This window comes from Gallinula chloropus, assembly GCF_964237585.1.
Source record: "Gallinula chloropus genome assembly, chromosome: 2".
In the NCBI taxonomy this organism is placed as follows: Eukaryota; Metazoa; Chordata; class Aves; order Gruiformes; family Rallidae; genus Gallinula; species Gallinula chloropus.
Genome location: NC_140086.1, coordinates 77,724,099 through 77,741,314, shown reverse-complemented (window position 1 = coordinate 77,741,314; position 17,216 = coordinate 77,724,099). Strand labels below are relative to the sequence as shown.

Genomic DNA, 17,216 nt, shown 5'->3' with positions numbered 1-17,216 from the left:
ACAGCTGGCATAGACTTCCATGGCCACTGGATATGCAGAATGAGAAATCTCTGTCTTCTGGGGGCAGAGGGAGTGGGAACGGTTTGTTTAGAAGCCTTTGAAATTTAAAAAGTGCATTTGGTGAGCACTGTTACATTGCTGATACAAAGAACACAGCTACAGCATGACGCTGGCTGTTTGAGACATTCTGATAATTGGAGTGATCAAGATGGTTTTAGTCATTGCAGAAGGGTTTTTGTTTTTTTTTTCCCCTAGATTTTCTTTTTTTAATAGTGATATTTTGCACAGGCTGTGGGAAACAAAACACTCATGTTTAATAAATGAAAATAAATCACATTTTATCACAGGTGAAAAAAACCCAACTATTGTCATGTGAGGCTCCTTTATAACAAACCTCACAAACTAGAGACTGGTAGTGCAAAAAAACAAAATACGGAGTTTGCAGTGTTGTTTCTGTATTGAAGCCTTTTCTGGTGTTCAGTATGTTTGCTCTATAAACATAGATTTGCTTTCATTAGAATGAGAGAAAAGCTGATAGATGTTCTGTTGTGTGGCATGGGGAAGCATCTAGACGAGTGATCTTTCTTCTCTCAAATTTCCTTAGTAATGTGAAAACTTTGGAAACTTTATTAAGAGTTACTCTTACTCTCTGAAGTCTGCTGTTCTTAGAGATCTTTATATTCAGCTTTTTCTTCTTCTTGACTTTCATCCTTTCTTTGCACCAGTTTCAGGAAATGAGAGATCTGTATCTCACCTACATAACGAACAGTGTGTCAGCTTCAACCACAATATATGTGGGCAATTTCAGCTGAAGGAGGGAAGCATGGAAGGAATATTTGTTTATGACTTTTTTTTTTTTCCCCTCCTTAGCTTGAGCCATGCCTTAGCCACCACTTTAATATCATTTTGGGGAAAATCTTTTTTTCCACTCAGACAGTTGATGTTTATGAAATACTGAATGGGTGAAGATCAGGGAAGTCTCCTTTGCAATAGCTTCTTCTCTGACCTGCGTCAGTCCTGCATGGCCTGCAACAGTTGAGCTGTACAGCTGCAAGCACTGGGCTCAGCTATGCAGAAGACAACTAAAGTCATTCAGCCCTTCAGTGAAGGGTGAGCTGAGATCACACATGCAGGAGCAGAGAGGAGCTGAAACACAGACGCAGGGAGCACGTGACAGGTCATGGTTGCTTGTGCCCTCCACCTGACAGAAAGCAGCCACAGGAGCATCTTTTCCATCACCCTTTGTGGCATGACCTTGAAGAGGCTCCCATAGGCACAGCATGTATGTCACACGTGGTTGGCTGTAACACCCTCCTTATGCATGCCACTCAGGAGCTCTGGGCACGCACACCAGGAGTGGTGCAGGACATTATGCCCTGTCACTGGATTTACGGCACCTTCACTGCACATGCGAGTGTGGTACCAAAGACTTCCATCACCCTTTACAAGGACCCTGAGGCATCACAATGTCTTGAGAAAAATGTCCTCCCCCACAATTGGTGATAAATTAATCCAATCACGAGCTGAAAGTGAGTAGCAAGAAGGGCAGGGAAATGCAGTGATTTGTCGCACTGGTTTTTTTTTTCAATGTTTTCTCATTACTGGGCAGAATGGCAAAACCACATTAAATATTAATGCAAGTATCATTTCTAGTGCTTTATAAGTACCAGCGTAGCATGAGCATGTACACCACCCTTTTTATGTCAGCTGATTTTCAGCAGTCTGGGATTATAAACACTGGAGCCTTAAAAAAAGTGTGCACATGTCTACAAAAATGTATCAGGCCAGTCTGATACATTTATTATATCACATGTACTTATTCCCCAAAATAATAAAGGTACCTTCTGCAAACACTCTTCGGTTGCATAATGTGTCCAAATTGGAATGAGATGGATGAAGATGTGAATTTGTGCCCTTGGACATCACAAGTCATTCATTAGCAGGTTTACTAAGGTACAAAGCCCAAATCTGACATGAGGTTGGATTTGACCCATAAGATGTGATTCTCCTTTGTTTCCAGCAGAATTCTGATCCTGCAAATGATAGAATTCAGAGCTAAAATGGGAAGCAGGTTTTATGTATTTTTTATGAGCTGACAAGAAGTCTTTTCTGGCAGGGGCGGTGATTTATATGGAGAAAAAAGGGGAATTGAGTTGCAGAGTGAAATCAGCCTGTTGGTTTAAAGGCAGAAATGTATTAAAAAAATTCAAAGGCACAGCCCTCTAGTAGTGTCATTGGGAAGGATTGTTGCTCCAGAAGGCAATTGTCCTGTAGTTTTTCAACTACCACTGGGTATTGCTGTGCCAGTTCTTTTGAACTATAGTAACTTTTGTCCTGTGCAGTGATTTTCTTATATGAACAGCTTTCTGGTTTTGAGTAACTGCTCATGGGTATTAAATGGTCCTGCTAGCTTTCCAGTTCGGTGGTTTTTCTGCTTTAATTTAGAAAAAGTAGCATTCTAGAATGTGGTAGATACCTAGCAAAGCCTTGCAGTAGTTAAGTTATGCTAATATTTCTTAGGTAAGACTTGACTGTTTATTCCCTTAAATTATATGTAGGCTTTTAAAGTTAGCTTAAATAAAATAATGATTTATACTTCCTGAAAACAAGAATCTAGGACTTTTCCCAATACAAGTATTATTGTGTTGTTTGACTCATTGCTAATTAAATCAGCTAGGAAAATTAACTGTTGCAGATACAAGCAAGGACTGAATTTGGCCTGTGTTATATTTTTATATGTCTAGTAGAAGGGTAATGTTATGGTATGCATTTTTAAATCTACATAATCACATGTACATTTCAGAGGTGTTAGAGATTGTATTCAAAAGTCGGGGCTTTTAACACCGTTAAACTGCTTTTAACACTGGTGTAAAGGCTATGAATTTTCTAAATCCTTTTATCTATCCAAAGCAAAGAAAAATACATATTACGTGTACAGATAAAAATCACATTAAAAATACCATTAAAAGTGCACTCCATGTGGTTTTTTGTTTTTAAAAAAGGGAAAAAATGTCCTTGAATTACCATTTTTTAAAGATGCTGCATGCTTAGGTGCAAGTATTGTGTATTCCACCGGAGAGGTTAATCTCTGTTTTGGAATAAAGTTTCCTTTTCTGGCAGAAGTAGATTCTGTGCAGTAACCTGCCTATTGTCCAGGTGTTAATGTTGCCAATTTTGCATATCAGGCTGGGGTTATTTTCATAGCAAGACTCTGTTTGTGAAGAGAGGAAGCGGCTGTTCTGTGAGAGGTGGTTCTACCTACCACATCAGAGTCTCAGACCATACAGCTGGCTGGCTGTATGGCTGAACGCCCCCAGAACTCGCACCATGAGAAGCCAGAAGAAATTGAGCAGTTGGAGAGGACTTGTCACACTTGGACCTTTCAGGAGATGGAGGGCTTATGGCCTTGCATGATTTAGTTTTCCACTTTGGTTTCCCCCCCCGCCTCTCGTGAGAAGAGAGGGAACGCAGAGAGCTGAGCAGTGTGGGAAAAAATTCTCTTCACGTGCAACTTGTAGATTTGCCTCTTTAAGATCCATTCCCGGTCACTGGGCTCCTCTTCCCACTCAGAAAAATAAATGCAGCGAAAAATTGTTTTCGTTATGTCAGCTAGCTAAAACACTGAGATTTCTGCCAATGCTGTAGCTCTTCTGGAAGGAGTGTGGAGTAGTGAAATTGGGTTTCTCTATGAAAACTCACATGATGCACTAAGACTGAGAGTGGCTGCTTGCGGGCAGATGCCTTCACACGTAGCTGTTAGAGCTTCAACTCAGGCAGTTCTTGAGGATTTTTCTGTTCCTTGCTGACAATCTCATTTGTGCTTTCCAACAGTGGGATGGCGTAGGACCTCTCCCAGACTGTGCAGAACCACCCAAAGGAATCCAGATGCTGTGGCACCCTTCAATAGTCAAACCCTACCTCACACTTCTCTCTGAGTGCTCAAATCCAGACACGCTGGAAGGGGCAGCAGGGGCACTGCAGAACTTGGCTGCTGGGAGTTGGAAGGTAGGAATATTAACTTCATATGTCTTTCTTTTCAGTTTGGAAAAAACCCTGCAGAGGATGGCAGCTGGGTGATATGAATGTATCTGAATGCTTCTGTTAGCAGGATAACCCTCTGTTTTCACAGAAGTATCTGCAGTCACATTTGAGATAGTTCTCTGAATTGATATAGCTAGTCATATCATAGGACAAGTCAGCAGACAGTAGTGAAAATCACAGTGGTCAAGTCAAGTATGAGAAACGCCACTGAAAACCAGTATCAAAATGAGGAGAAGCAGCATCTTTATGAATCCACGGTGACAGAGCAATGAAAAATGAGCCAAAGATATCACCAGTGACAATCAAATGGAACCATATTGTTCTGTCAGTGCAGAAACTGGTTGACATTCTGTCTCTAAGAAAAAGCAAGCAAGAGCAGAGCAAGATATAAAACATGTGACACCAACACAAGTGATCTAACCATCTACATTTTAAAAAATTAAAAGAAGAAAATAAATCAACAATATGATTCTCATTGTACATAAGCATTCCATTCCAGCTGATCATATTTTTCAATTATAATAAGAAAAATTATTTTTCTCTCATTGTTTGCAGTGAATTGAGACAAATTTTTAAGAACTCCTCTGTTAGATTTTGAAAACATCTCTAAATTAAAACAAATCAATAAAATTCAAGATAACAGTTGAATCTTGTTTACTTTTTAGGGCAATTCCTTCATCGCTTTCCTGAGGGTAGACTGGTTTGATTGGATGAAAGTATGAACTATCTCATCCTGTTTTACAAAGATAATGCTTTAATATTAACTTAACTCTCAGGGGGAATTTTTCAGTTATATGAAAACAAACATGTAACAGCAAATGCAGCTATCAAAGTTAAGTCTCAGAAGGTATCCTGTTTGGTTTTAAGCATCTGGGCGTTCATGTGTGATATGTAAATACCAGTTTAATCAGGCATTTATTTTGAAATGATAGTCATGACACTAATACATTGGGTGTTTGGGGGTTTTTTAATCCATAAAGTTTTATTGGAAGTTGACTTGGCATGTTCAATAGATCTTCAGAGGCATGTGATTTTGGGGTTTGGATTTGGGTTTTTTTCAGCACTGCATTCCACCAAACTTCTAAAATGCCTTGGGCTATTACATTTCATTGACATGATATGAGTAACAAAGTATCTGTACAGTGATTTTTTTTTTTTTTTTTTTTTTTTGTGCCCTACAAAGTGCTACATACACACCATGTCTGAAAATCATTATGCTTTTATTATTCTCATATTGCAGACCACACCAGATTGTGTAATCCTGGCACAGAAACACCAGAGATGTATTTTATCCATCTGGGAATGGGTGTAGCCCCGGTCCAAATGAGAAAACAATGTAGGCATATTTGCCAGGACTAGTAGGAATGCTAAAATCGAAGTGGTGTCCCTTCTCCCATTTCTAATAAATTTATATACCTGTCACCCATTAGTTGGCAGAAGTGCACAAGGAGAGGAAGGCTCTGCAGAACTCTTTGGCAAGTATCAAGTTAGAAAAACTGATGTGAACTTTGATACTGTCTGTGCTGATACCATAAGAAGAGCTTAGTTGTTCTCATGTTGCTTTGTTTTTCTAAAGTTTCACCAATTCCATTGCAAATGATAAGCCGACACAGAATGAACATCGTTAATTTCACGTGTCATACTAGCCATTTTTGGGAGGAGAATAATCCTCTTTGGGGATTACAGAAGCATTGATGTTTCCACCTTTTGACCTCTCTTTTCCTCTCCCACAGACTTCTGGTTATAAAATGACCAAAATAAAAGACAGAAAACTCTTAAAGGAAGAAGTTATTTCTAAGGAAGATTTAATTTTTTTAAAATTCTTCCAATAAATTTTAATTGCATAAAGAATGGAGAATGGGACTTTTTTTTTTTTTACTTGAACTCTTTCAAGAAAAAAATTCACGATGGGCGGAAAGTGAAAAAAAAGAGCAAACTCCATTAAAATAAATAGTGTTGCTATTAATAGCAATAGCAATTGGGGGGTGGGGGGGTGTGTTCCAATTAACATTATTTTAATGCCAGAAGAATCCCAGAACACATGAGGCAGCCAGTGTGCTGGGCATGCTCACACACTTTTGAAGATACAGTCTCATCTGGGAAAAAAAACAGTGTGATTGATATACTTGCATAATTCTTTCCTAGCTGTGTTACCTTTTTGGTTCCTCTGGTACAAAGCTGTCTCTTCAGTGACCAAGAGGTAACACTTTTAACATAGGCATTGATTGCCTAACCAATGCTATTATGAAGGGAAAGTGAGCAGATAAAAGGAAGTTTGAATGATTTTTTTTTAAATTAAAAAAAAATGTGTAGGGAATTTAGATAAATATCTGCTTCTAGTATTAGCAGGTGATGTGTGTCTAAACCTGCTAGATTGCTTTTGAAAATCGCAAACACAGAAAGAAAGCAGCACTACACAGCTTCCATCATTAAAAACTGAGAGAGCCTGAAAGTTCTCATTATTTCAGGGAATATAGCTTCTCATTGACGCAATCACATAAAATCAACATATGCACAAAATAAATCTTAGTCTGTAGGACATTTTAGTACTGTTTCAGTTGGAGGAATTCCTTCTAAGACCAAATAGTAACAAAAAAGAAAGAAGTGTGTCACACACATATATTTGCATATAATTTTTCTGTGTCAAGACAACCACTTTGGACCAGACTCTTGCCATGTATTACCCCTCTGCAAAGTTATGGGTTGGTTTTGTTGGGTTTTTTTTTGGGGGGGGTGGTTTTTTTCACAAGTACCAATACGATATTTGGTCTGTTTGACTGTTATTAGAACCAAGACAATCTATAACGAAACAAAAAGGGAGCATGATGACAACAAATATGTTAGCAGGTCCAAATGAAAATTTACCAGTAAAACAGGATACTGATCTGAGGTGTGAGGAAGGGTGTTTTCAATACAAAAATTTAAGTTGGGATGGATAACATCTGTGTATCCTGACTTTGATGTGTATTCTGGTTCTGCAGAAGAGGTTGATAGTTGATACAAAAATCGGAGCTCATTTTGGAAGAGTCTGTTTCAGGCGAATATGGAAGTTCATTTATCTTGCTCTTCTGCACCAAGGTGTCGTTACATAGGGAGGACAGTAGTATTGGAATCTGAAGGAAGCAAACCCACTCCTTTCATGGAAGAATACACGTGTCTCATCACATATACTTATTTGATGCACCTATGTGTCATATGAATGGCTCTTCTGGAATGATACATAGAGAGGCATCCAAATATGCATGCTTTTGGGGAGGATTTGACAAATGAAGGTTTTCCACATCACTACCAAGATACCATTTTTGTTTAAGATCCAACTACTGCTTTGTTCAGTGGCCTGTGATAGTAGCAGTTGGTCACTGCATGTCCCCATGCTGATGGGGTCGGTGGCCACTAGCAGTATGTACTCTTGAGTACGTACGCAACCTGACAGCCTACAGATGGGGCTGTCAGCGCTGTATGTGCACACATCTACACCTTCTGCAGAACTCAGCTGCTACCTGGGTGAGCTTCTGTTTGAGGGGTCATTGCTTTCCAAAACATTTTTTCCCATAAAATCATAAATGGGGTAATTATACTGTATCCTACACTTCCTGCCTGTAGAAGGAGTAACACATTAAAAGGATGGCCATTGGTTTTGGGTTTGCTTTCTCTCACTGCCACTTTGAGATATACTTTTTCCAAAAGTAAACTTGTGTTGTTTTTTTTTTTAAATTATACTTAACATGAACTTTTATTTTAAAGTTTCTTAGTAATGTGAAATAAAAATCTAGGCAAATACATTCCTCATCAAGCTTAGCTGCAGTTTTCCCTGAGCAAATAAGGCTTGAGACAGACCTTTGGAATCAGTGGAGTCACTTTACCTCCCATTACGTATCTACTGTCACTGGCAGCTCTGTTAATTTTCTTTCCCACTTAATTTGGGTTTTTCCAGGGTTGTGCACAAATAATTCTTTAGGATTGCCAACTCAGCTGAATTATCCAGACACTTTCTCAGGAAACTTCAAACCTGAAATCCTTTCTGCAACCTCATATTGTTATTTGTCTTAATAATTAATTGAATTAAAAATATGAGGTATAAGATTACAAGATTCATACTGTAAAGGGAAATCTATATAGATCTTTTTAGATATTGTCATCGGTATTTTTCATAGATGGTGGGAATTAAAAGTGGCAAGGGTTGTATTTTTTTTTTAGTTTTCACCTTGGTCAATAGGGTATTAATACATTAAATCTACTGAGCATGTAAAAAGTTGTATGCAAAATGTCCAAGAGTTAAAAATGTCAAGAATCCAAGGTTATGTCCCTTTTGAACAAAATTTCCCTCTCAGGAAGAAAGGAGATACTGGGATATCTCTATTTTGCTATAGCCATATCTATCTGTTAGCTAAATCTACTGTGATGTCAGTTTGTCAGTCTGAGACATTTCTGCAATAGCTGTGGTTGTGAATGCACAGAATCACAGAAGGGCTGAGGTTGGCAGGGACCTCTGGAAGCCATCTGGTCCAACCCTCTGCTCCAGCAGGGTCACCTAGAGCCAATTGCCTAGGACCATACATAGACAGGTTTTTTTAATATCTCCAAGGATGGAGACTCTCTGGGGAACTTGTGCCAGTCCTCGGTCATCCTCACAGTGAAAAAGCCTTTCCTGCTGTGTTCTGCAAACCTCCTGTGTGTTTGTTCCTATTTCCTTGTGCCCTACTACCTTTTCTATTGCATGCAGTTAAAAACAAGGTGGTGTCACTACAAGGAGGATTTCCTTCATTTTGTCAAACCCTTAAAAATAATTTCTTCATTCATATACTCATGTTTTGTTAACTTATATAGGTAATACATAACTTTTGAAATCAGGGAAGAAGATCTACTGTATTTACATTGGCAGTGCAATGGCTTACATTATACCAGGTTGCACACCTGCCCTGGGCCTTGTTAGTCCCTTCTGTGTTGCCGTTTTCTGTCTCAGGTGCTTTTCAGACTTTAGAAGCTTCTGTCATATGCTTTATTTTCCACAGCATCTGTTAGTACCTTGGGCTCCTTAACACCAGGAACAAGTGCTGCTCTGTTGTGTGAGGCCATAGAATTGTTTGGCTAGTTCACTCTGCCTCCTTTCCATTCACTTCCATGTTTGATCGTACTCAGCAGGGAATGATGAGGCTTTTTGGTTAGACAGCTGAACGCCCCTGCCTTCAATCCCCATGAGGTACAGTACCCATGTGAATGGGGTTTATGGGTCATTGGCTTGATCTCTTGAGATAGCTAAATGAGATCTCAGTCTTTGTTCCTTAGGCAAGTAACTACATTTATTTTCTTAATTCCGTCCTAGAGAAATCTGAGCCTCATGGGAGCAAGAGTTCCATTAAGTTAGATAAGGAAACAGAAAACATTAAAGGGTCTGATTCAATCACAAGGTCAGTGCAGCTACTTCAAAAAGTAGTATGAAAAGTTTCAGGCTCCCTACCATCCAGTCACTTGCAGATAATAAGTAATTATTGTCTAAAGCAGCAGACATCTAGGTTATCAATCTTTCTCTTATCAGGCAAGGACATATGGTGGGTTCCGTGCCAGACTTTTCTGATGACTCTAGTTATTTACATATTAACCCTTTGGAATTTTATTGGGCTGTTCCAAAAGAAAGTTTTTTGGTTTGCAGTGAAAAGGCTTTCATTCATCATCTCCAAGATATCGCTTTTCAAAACCCTTATGTGACAGAATAGAGAAGGCCACTTGTAACACCTGCCCTAATCAGCAAAGGCAAACTTTTTAAGTAACCAGTGCATTATTCTGCCAGGAACTCTTACTTGAGTGGAATCCCCTTGTAGATAAGGCAACATTAATTAATACATACAGAGAAGCTTATTGGCTCTGTAGGAAGGAAAACAAGAGCCAAGGGACAGGACAATAATGAAGAAGCAAGACCTGCTGTTAAGACCTGTATTACAGGCATCAGAAGATCATCATGTGCATCGTCAATTAGAGGAATGGGAGTACGGTAGGTCATGGTGAATTCATGCTTCTTCCTTACTATACTCAATCACTTTGCCTTCCCATGAGATGTGTCACTTTTGTCTCAAAACCTCTCTTTTTTAATTGTATTATGTACAGTGTTTGGAAGAGTCATTGCAATGGCTCCCAGCTCATTTTGAATACACAGTACATACTAGTACTGCACAACCAGAATGGTAAGGTGCAAGGGCAGTTCCTTCTGAGCTTTACCTACCTCAAACATTCAACGTATCTTCTGTTTAGCACCATTGAAGTTTTCTCTAGTTTATTTATTTAAATGTATATCATTACCCACCAGATTTTTTTTCCTTTCTTTTTAAGCTTTAAGGTTTTGGAGCAAGAGGAAAGTACCTACTTACTACTTTTCTCTTGTCCTAGGACAGAGGTGTAGAGAACTTGCTAGTGGCCTATCGTTTCTGAGAAAAAAACCACTGCAGTCAAGCAGCAGAAAGTCTGTGGAAAGTGCTTGTATTCTTCAGAAACTGCAAAAAGAGAACCGAATTTGCAGACCCTTGCTCTCTGTCAGGTGGCATGACCTCACAGGGATCCCAGTAGAGTTACTTGACTAAAGTAGATCTGTAATTTTCTAAGTGGAATGTAAAAAACCTCTTTTTTTCCTTATGCATGCGCTTCATTGTATATGATCAAGCAAGAATATTGTTCTTTGATTGCTCGTTGATCTTTGATTATTCAACACTGAGTTCTCATCTGCAGTCTGTTGTTCCACTACTGTTAGCAGACAACCTCCTTCTAAGCCTCTCCTAGCAAATTCTGAATCTCTCTAAACTTCCTTGGGGTTTTTTTGTACTTTAGCTTGCTTTGTCATGCTTTCTGCCCTAATTTGGCTTTTACTTTGTAGTTTATTTCTTGGCAATGTTCTTTAATATTTGATATCTCGACTCTTTGAGTCACCGTGTTGACCTGTGCCAATATAATGGAAAGTCTAGTCAAAACTGAAGTATGTGATGGCAAAATATTGTGGGGGTACTCTGATAACACTGCTGGCAATGGCAGGAGAGTGAATCCATTCAAAATAGCAAGTGTATACAATCGTTGATATTCCTCCACAGTTTTTGGTGGGTTTATTTTGGTGAGGGTTTTTTTTTTTACCGTTTTCATTTAGTGCTGGAAATGTCTTTATTTTCTAGTTTGGTCTTCTGTGGTGGTGCTTCATTGGAGAATAAAGAGAAGAACAAACATATATATAACTGTATGAAACACTGAAAAGAGCTGACTAAACGCTTTTCAATTTTTCTGAAAAAATAAAAAAGCTTCATCTAGATTAATTACTCTTTTGTTGAGTTTCAGACTAATGTAATCTTAATCCCTGGAGGCATTCAGCTCTGGAAAGGGGCCTTTATAATAATAACCATGACAAACTAAAAAATAATTTTCCAGTTTACTGTATTTTTCTACTTAATTACCATGACAAAAATAAAAAGGGAATTACTAATGAAAGTGGACACAGAGATGCGCTGGATACCTTCAAAATGATGCATAGTAGTTATGCCCCCCGAATTCAATTATCTGTAAAGAGTATTCATGCACAGATTGTGGCTCCTCCGCTTGTCTCTGATAATTTAGCTGCAATCTGATGCAACAATAATGAATTTATTTTATTTTTTGGCTCCCTGTTCCCTCTAAGGTGCTTGCTGTTCTCATAGGAACCCATTGTCTTTACAAACTGAATAGTTATTTGATCGTTGACACTGCCACTGATTTGTGGAGTAACAGGATGATTAAATGTATTGGCAGAGTGCCTCATTTACCTACTGATAGGCAACAAATCCTTTGTCTCTTCTCTGGCTTTTTATGATTTTTTTTGTCTCTCATACTTCACTGAGCCCATATTAGCAGTTGACCTGTAATGTGGAAATGCAGGCGCGTTTCACGATGGCTTTAGGCAAACGAAAGGATCATCAGTCTATGCAAGAGCAAATCAATTTTTCCATTCTCTGTGAGAATAAAATAGCTGTTTTGAGGCATCTCAATTTGAGCATTCCTGAAATCCACACAGCGCAGTGTAATTGCTTGCAGAGACTTGTCCTAATTGGCAGCTTAAGGGAAAGAGGCCCAGACAGTTCTTGCCACTTTCCACATTGAAAGTTCTCTAGAGACTGTTGAAACAATTAATAGACATTTCTGTCTCTCTGCCTAAGGTGCATAACTTGAAAATGCAGATGAAATGATAGGAAATCACACACTGAGGAGTCTGTGAACTTTTCCCAAAGTGGATGGCGTTCTCTGGAAAGAGAAAGATGAGGGGAAAGATTGCACAGGGGAGGAGAGGATTTGTACATTCTTTTCTCTCCTTCTCCCATTGTTTTATGTATGTGTGTGCATGTGAGCGTCTGTAAAACATTATAGCTGAATTTTTCCCCTATGAAAACTTTGGAGCTGTAATTTTTACTATTGTGATCAAATTAATTGGTTCATTATGGATGCTGTAGGCTTTTATGTTAATTTATTCAGTAAGAACATTTATATTTTCTTTTTTTATAAATACAGAGTTATTTCAGTGTTTCTCCAACATCTTCTGTTCTCCCTAGGGTTAAAAAAAAAGAACCATTACTTGAATTGTTTCTTTTAGACTTGTTTTGGAATGGATGATGAAAATACTACAACCAAAGAAGTCTGCGTTAAACCTGGGCTTCATAAAACAAGTGCTTGTGTTTTCCCTTGGTAGCTGACTAAAAAACCAAAAACAAAACAAAGGAAAACTGTTTACTGAGGTTTTAATGTGGAGGGTTTTATAATATAAGATCATTTGAGATTCTCTCTGTTATTGAATAAATATAAGTGAGATATTTTTAAAAAACAAATGCTCCCCCTGGTTCCCTGTGCAATCCGTATTGGAGGTGCTTCATCTGTGATGTCCTTTCGCAGTGAATGACAGCATCTTTCAGTGTACTGTCTGCTATCTTGAACTTTCACCTCAACTGGCAGGCTCACTCCTTTCTCAAAGTAGTCCCACTGCTACCATGAACTCTCACTCCAGCAGTCACGTCACAATCACAGCAAACACAACGGAGGCTTCCCCTGGGAGAGGTGCACAAAATAGTGATGGGAGTCTCTTAAGTGCAGAAAGCTGTTGTTTTGGGTACTCCCAGCTGCAGGTGAGACTGTTTAACTGCTGGGTAAATGCATCTTTACTGAAATGGGAAACTTAGAAAGATTAAACTGTTCTCATTATTTTTTACCAGAGGCTTTTTATTAAAATCACAAGATTTCTTTTACCTGTGTATCTGATGATCATCCTGTACCCTGATTCTAGAGGAGAGATCGCAGACTAAGAATCCCACTGTCACTTCTCTCACCCAAGAGCTGTTTGCTTTGCTGCAGAGCGTGGTGGCACGTTTATGCTTTAGACATATTACGTTACTGTGCTTAGTGATGCTGCAAACTCCATGTCCTGTTCTTCCCTGGATTGAAAGCTTATTGTAACCACTACTGCTTTTGTCTACATCAAAGTTCAGCCAGCTAGCTTTTGTTACACGTTGTTACTACAGAGGAGAATTAATAAAATAATACTATCTAAATGCTGTTTTACTTTGCTTTTTCCCAAGTCCCCTGAATGACAAGTCCTGAGATGAATTTGCACTTTGTATATTGCAACCTTGTGGCTGTTGTCTGTATCTCCTGCTCTTACCAGAAAATATATGCTGGCTTTTGCTGTTCAGGACACCTGTCTGTAGCGTAAAGAGATGCCATTTTTTAAACTGAAGCACTTCAGCTGTGGTTGGTAGTGGCCATAGGCAGAGGTTAAGCACGGTCTGTTGTCAGTGTGTGCTTACTATTTTCAAATGCTTTGTTTCATGGAATTTGTTTTTGCTCTTTCTGTTTATGGAGAAATGCTATTGCACTGTAACTGTTCTGTAAGCAGTGGTGTTCCTTAAGGAATGTTTGTCAAAAGAGAATGGTTGTCGTGGTCTGAAAATCCTAAAGCTTATCATCCTGGCTTCTGAAATACATTAAATATTTCAAAGGCTAAGGACTTCCAGTACTTTGTGTTCACCTTCCAGATACGATATGAGGATAAGCATCCATGCCATAACACTGAAAGGAGGGAGAAGTTCTGATTCAGTGAATTCCTTTCAAATATCACTACAAGGAGCATTAATGTGGACTTTATGAAGATTACAGAGGAGAGTTCAGGATGTGGGAAGGAATATATGTCTAGTACATGGCTTGCCTTGAAGCAGGCTGTGCTAAGTAGACCTGCAGGTTTCTGAGCATCTCAAATCTGGTAATACCAGTAGATTTTAAAACCACACATGACAGGTTTGGGCTTCTTTGTATTTTCCCAGCTTCTGGAGCTAACAGCAAAATTGAAAGGAATCACAGAATCACAAGGTTGGAAAAGACCCTTGAAGATCATCAAGTCCAACCATTCCCATCCTAAGCTAAACCATATCCCTAAGTACCTCATCTACCCGTTTTTTAAACACATCCAGGGAAGGTGACTCAACCACCTCCCTGGGCAGCCTGTTCCAGGCCCCAACAACTCTTCCAGTAAAAAATTTTTTTCTAATATCTAATCTAAACCTGCCCTGGAGCAGCTTCTTGGTATTTTAGCGTAGCTAACCTTTCATTCCTTCAGATGCTGGGAACACCAAGTTGTGTGGGATTGGATGGACCTCTTAGTCAGGGCAGAGCATGCAGCACAGATCCCATCCATGGAGAGCTTCAGGAGCATGATAGTCTTCAGAGCTCTTGGAGATTTTTTTAGAAGTAAACAACTCTGTTCATCGTTTATGCTGTCAAATCTAAGGATGTTCACATGAGAACATGCTGCTTTGCTTTGAGATAAAGACAAGAACATGGCAGTGGTGTCATGACCAGCTGCCAAGTGGGACATGTCTACAGGCTTCTCCAATGCATTCAGCCCTGGGGTTTGTCCCGCAACCAGGCAATACGTGCAGCACAGCACTGCACAGGCCTGTGCCTGCCTCAAGTCAGCTCTTACTTGCCTGTCTAACTCATCAATGTACAACAGGCTTTCTGTTAGGACCACTGCAGGTGCCAAAACCAGGTGTACAGTTGTCTCGGTTTTGCTTCTGATAAGGTTGACAATCACAAGATGAATTGTAACAGTGATTTCATGTTTTGAGACTGAGTAGTCCTTATGGTGATAGCAAAGAAATACTCTGGCCTCTTGAATATGTTTTGTAATACATATTTTGTTATACAAATGTTGGTGAACAAGCATCTTTAGATGTTCCACAGAAAATGCTGACACAAAGCAAGTGGTCTGCAGACTTTGGCTATAAAAGTGTAACCAGGTGTGCTAGGAGTAAAGTCAATTCATCATTTAATATCTCTGCCACCATAAAAAATTACTGCAGATTTCCAAATCAAGTGTTTTCCCAGCATCATAAATGCAATTATTTCCCCTCTCATGAGTTTGCATCCACATGTTTCTGCACCCTTTACGCTGTACCTGTTATAACCTTATACTCCTGGTTTTCTGTAGTTGATTTCCCACTCTGTACCTCACGCTCTCCCATGTGTCTTTACAGTGGTCAGTGTATATCCGTGCTGCTGTCCGCAAGGAGAAAGGATTGCCAATCCTGGTGGAACTGCTTCGAATAGACAATGACCGGGTGGTATGTGCAGTCGCTACAGCTTTACGAAACATGGCCTTAGATGTCAGAAATAAGGAGTTAATAGGTACGTTCTTTCCAAGAAATCTGTATATTCTGGGGCTTTCAGTTTGGGGTTGTCTGTTTTTTTCCAGTTTACAGCAGAATGAGCACAATGAAAACAATTATTCTCACATTTCTAGCACAATTTCTTTAATTCTCTCTCTAATGTGTCATAGTCAGACTTTATGACAGCTTAGTGCTGTATTGCAAGGAATTGTTAAATTAATTAAACATCATGCAGTGTTTCATGATCTGTCATACAGTAATCCCTAGAATAAAAGCAATGGCTTTATTCTGCTTTAGCACTTCATTCCTAGGCTGGCAGCAGCACTTGCATCTTCCAGATCGAGGATCTAAGCAAAGCAGCCACTCCTGATCTTCAGGTTATCTTTTGCAAGTAATTTTCAGGTCAAGAAGTGAAAGATTATGAAGATTTATTTATAAAAATAATTTGCTGGTCAGATTGGTAGCTCCAGGAAGAGAGCACAGTTAGGGAAGAGTACAATAATTTCAGTTAAAACATTGTTGTGGGGTTTTTAAATTTTATTTATGTTTTTGGTGGGGTTTTTGAGCTGAAATTCGTTGAAACACTTTGTTGAACTTTTATTTTCATGTCTGTCTTTGAAAAATAATCACTTCCTTGATTTTGAACTATTTCAAGTCATGACAAAATTATTCCTACTCCTGTATATTAAGAGCATATTTTTATTCATTTTTGCTAACTTGTTAATTTGTTATCATTGCAGCATGCTTCTCCTCTGCTTTTAATTACAGAACTCCATAAATAGATACTTTGACCATAATATTTTACTGTTTGTATCCAGTGCTGTGTCAGGGTTAGTGCTTCATTGCAGCAGTGCTCTGCAAGGTGTAAAAAAAAGGCAATCACACCTCTAACGTGTTGCACAAACTAAAGAGACTTCACTGACAAAACCTTGTAAAGCAAATAGAGGTAGAGGTTGGTGAATAGTCTAAACCTGCTGTCATGGCCCAGGATTGAACGCAAGACTGGTGCTTTACCTGCAAGAGCAGCTTGCTTATTCAGCTTTTGCTCGTGTTATAGTTGTTAAAAGTGGCATGAAATTAGATTTGGTTTATGTACTGTGATCAGCTTTCAGGAAGCAGGATGCTGCATATGTGTCCTTAGTGAGGTTTTCTAGGAATTTTGAAGTAGAGAGTACTGCTGAAGCAAGTATATCAGGCCATCTAATTTGGATTAATAACAGCCTTTACTTTTTCCCTGATCATCTCACCTCCACATTCAGTCTACAGCATGTCATAGTCACTATTATTTAACATCTGACCCCTTTATTTGTGGAACTTCCTCTATAGGGTTCACAAACCACATTCATACTGAGTTATCTCCTATAATCTCTTATCCCTACTTATAACAAAAATCTCTTTACAATTGAATTTACAGAGTACAAATGTGTTTTGTAATACTGTGAATTAGGCTATATATGTTTGCTGTTTCTGCACTCTGTAATTTTTTAGTTCAAAGTTTTATTTCCTTCCCAAATCTGCACA

General features: G+C 38.9%; 1 protein-coding gene across 1 annotated transcript in view; it reads left to right on the top strand.

Annotated features, from left to right (window-relative positions):
- Nucleotides 1-17,216, top strand: part of CTNND2 (catenin delta 2) — a gene marked incomplete at its 5' end in the record, with an annotated part of 546,420 nt that overhangs the window by 456,897 nt on the left and 72,307 nt on the right. Inside the window, 2 exons of the mRNA XM_084260131.1 lie at nt 3,832-4,005; nt 15,564-15,714. Coding sequence (XP_084116257.1) covers nt 3,832-4,005; nt 15,564-15,714 — 325 coding nt within the window. The remainder of the gene's footprint in view (nt 1-3,831; nt 4,006-15,563; nt 15,715-17,216) is intronic.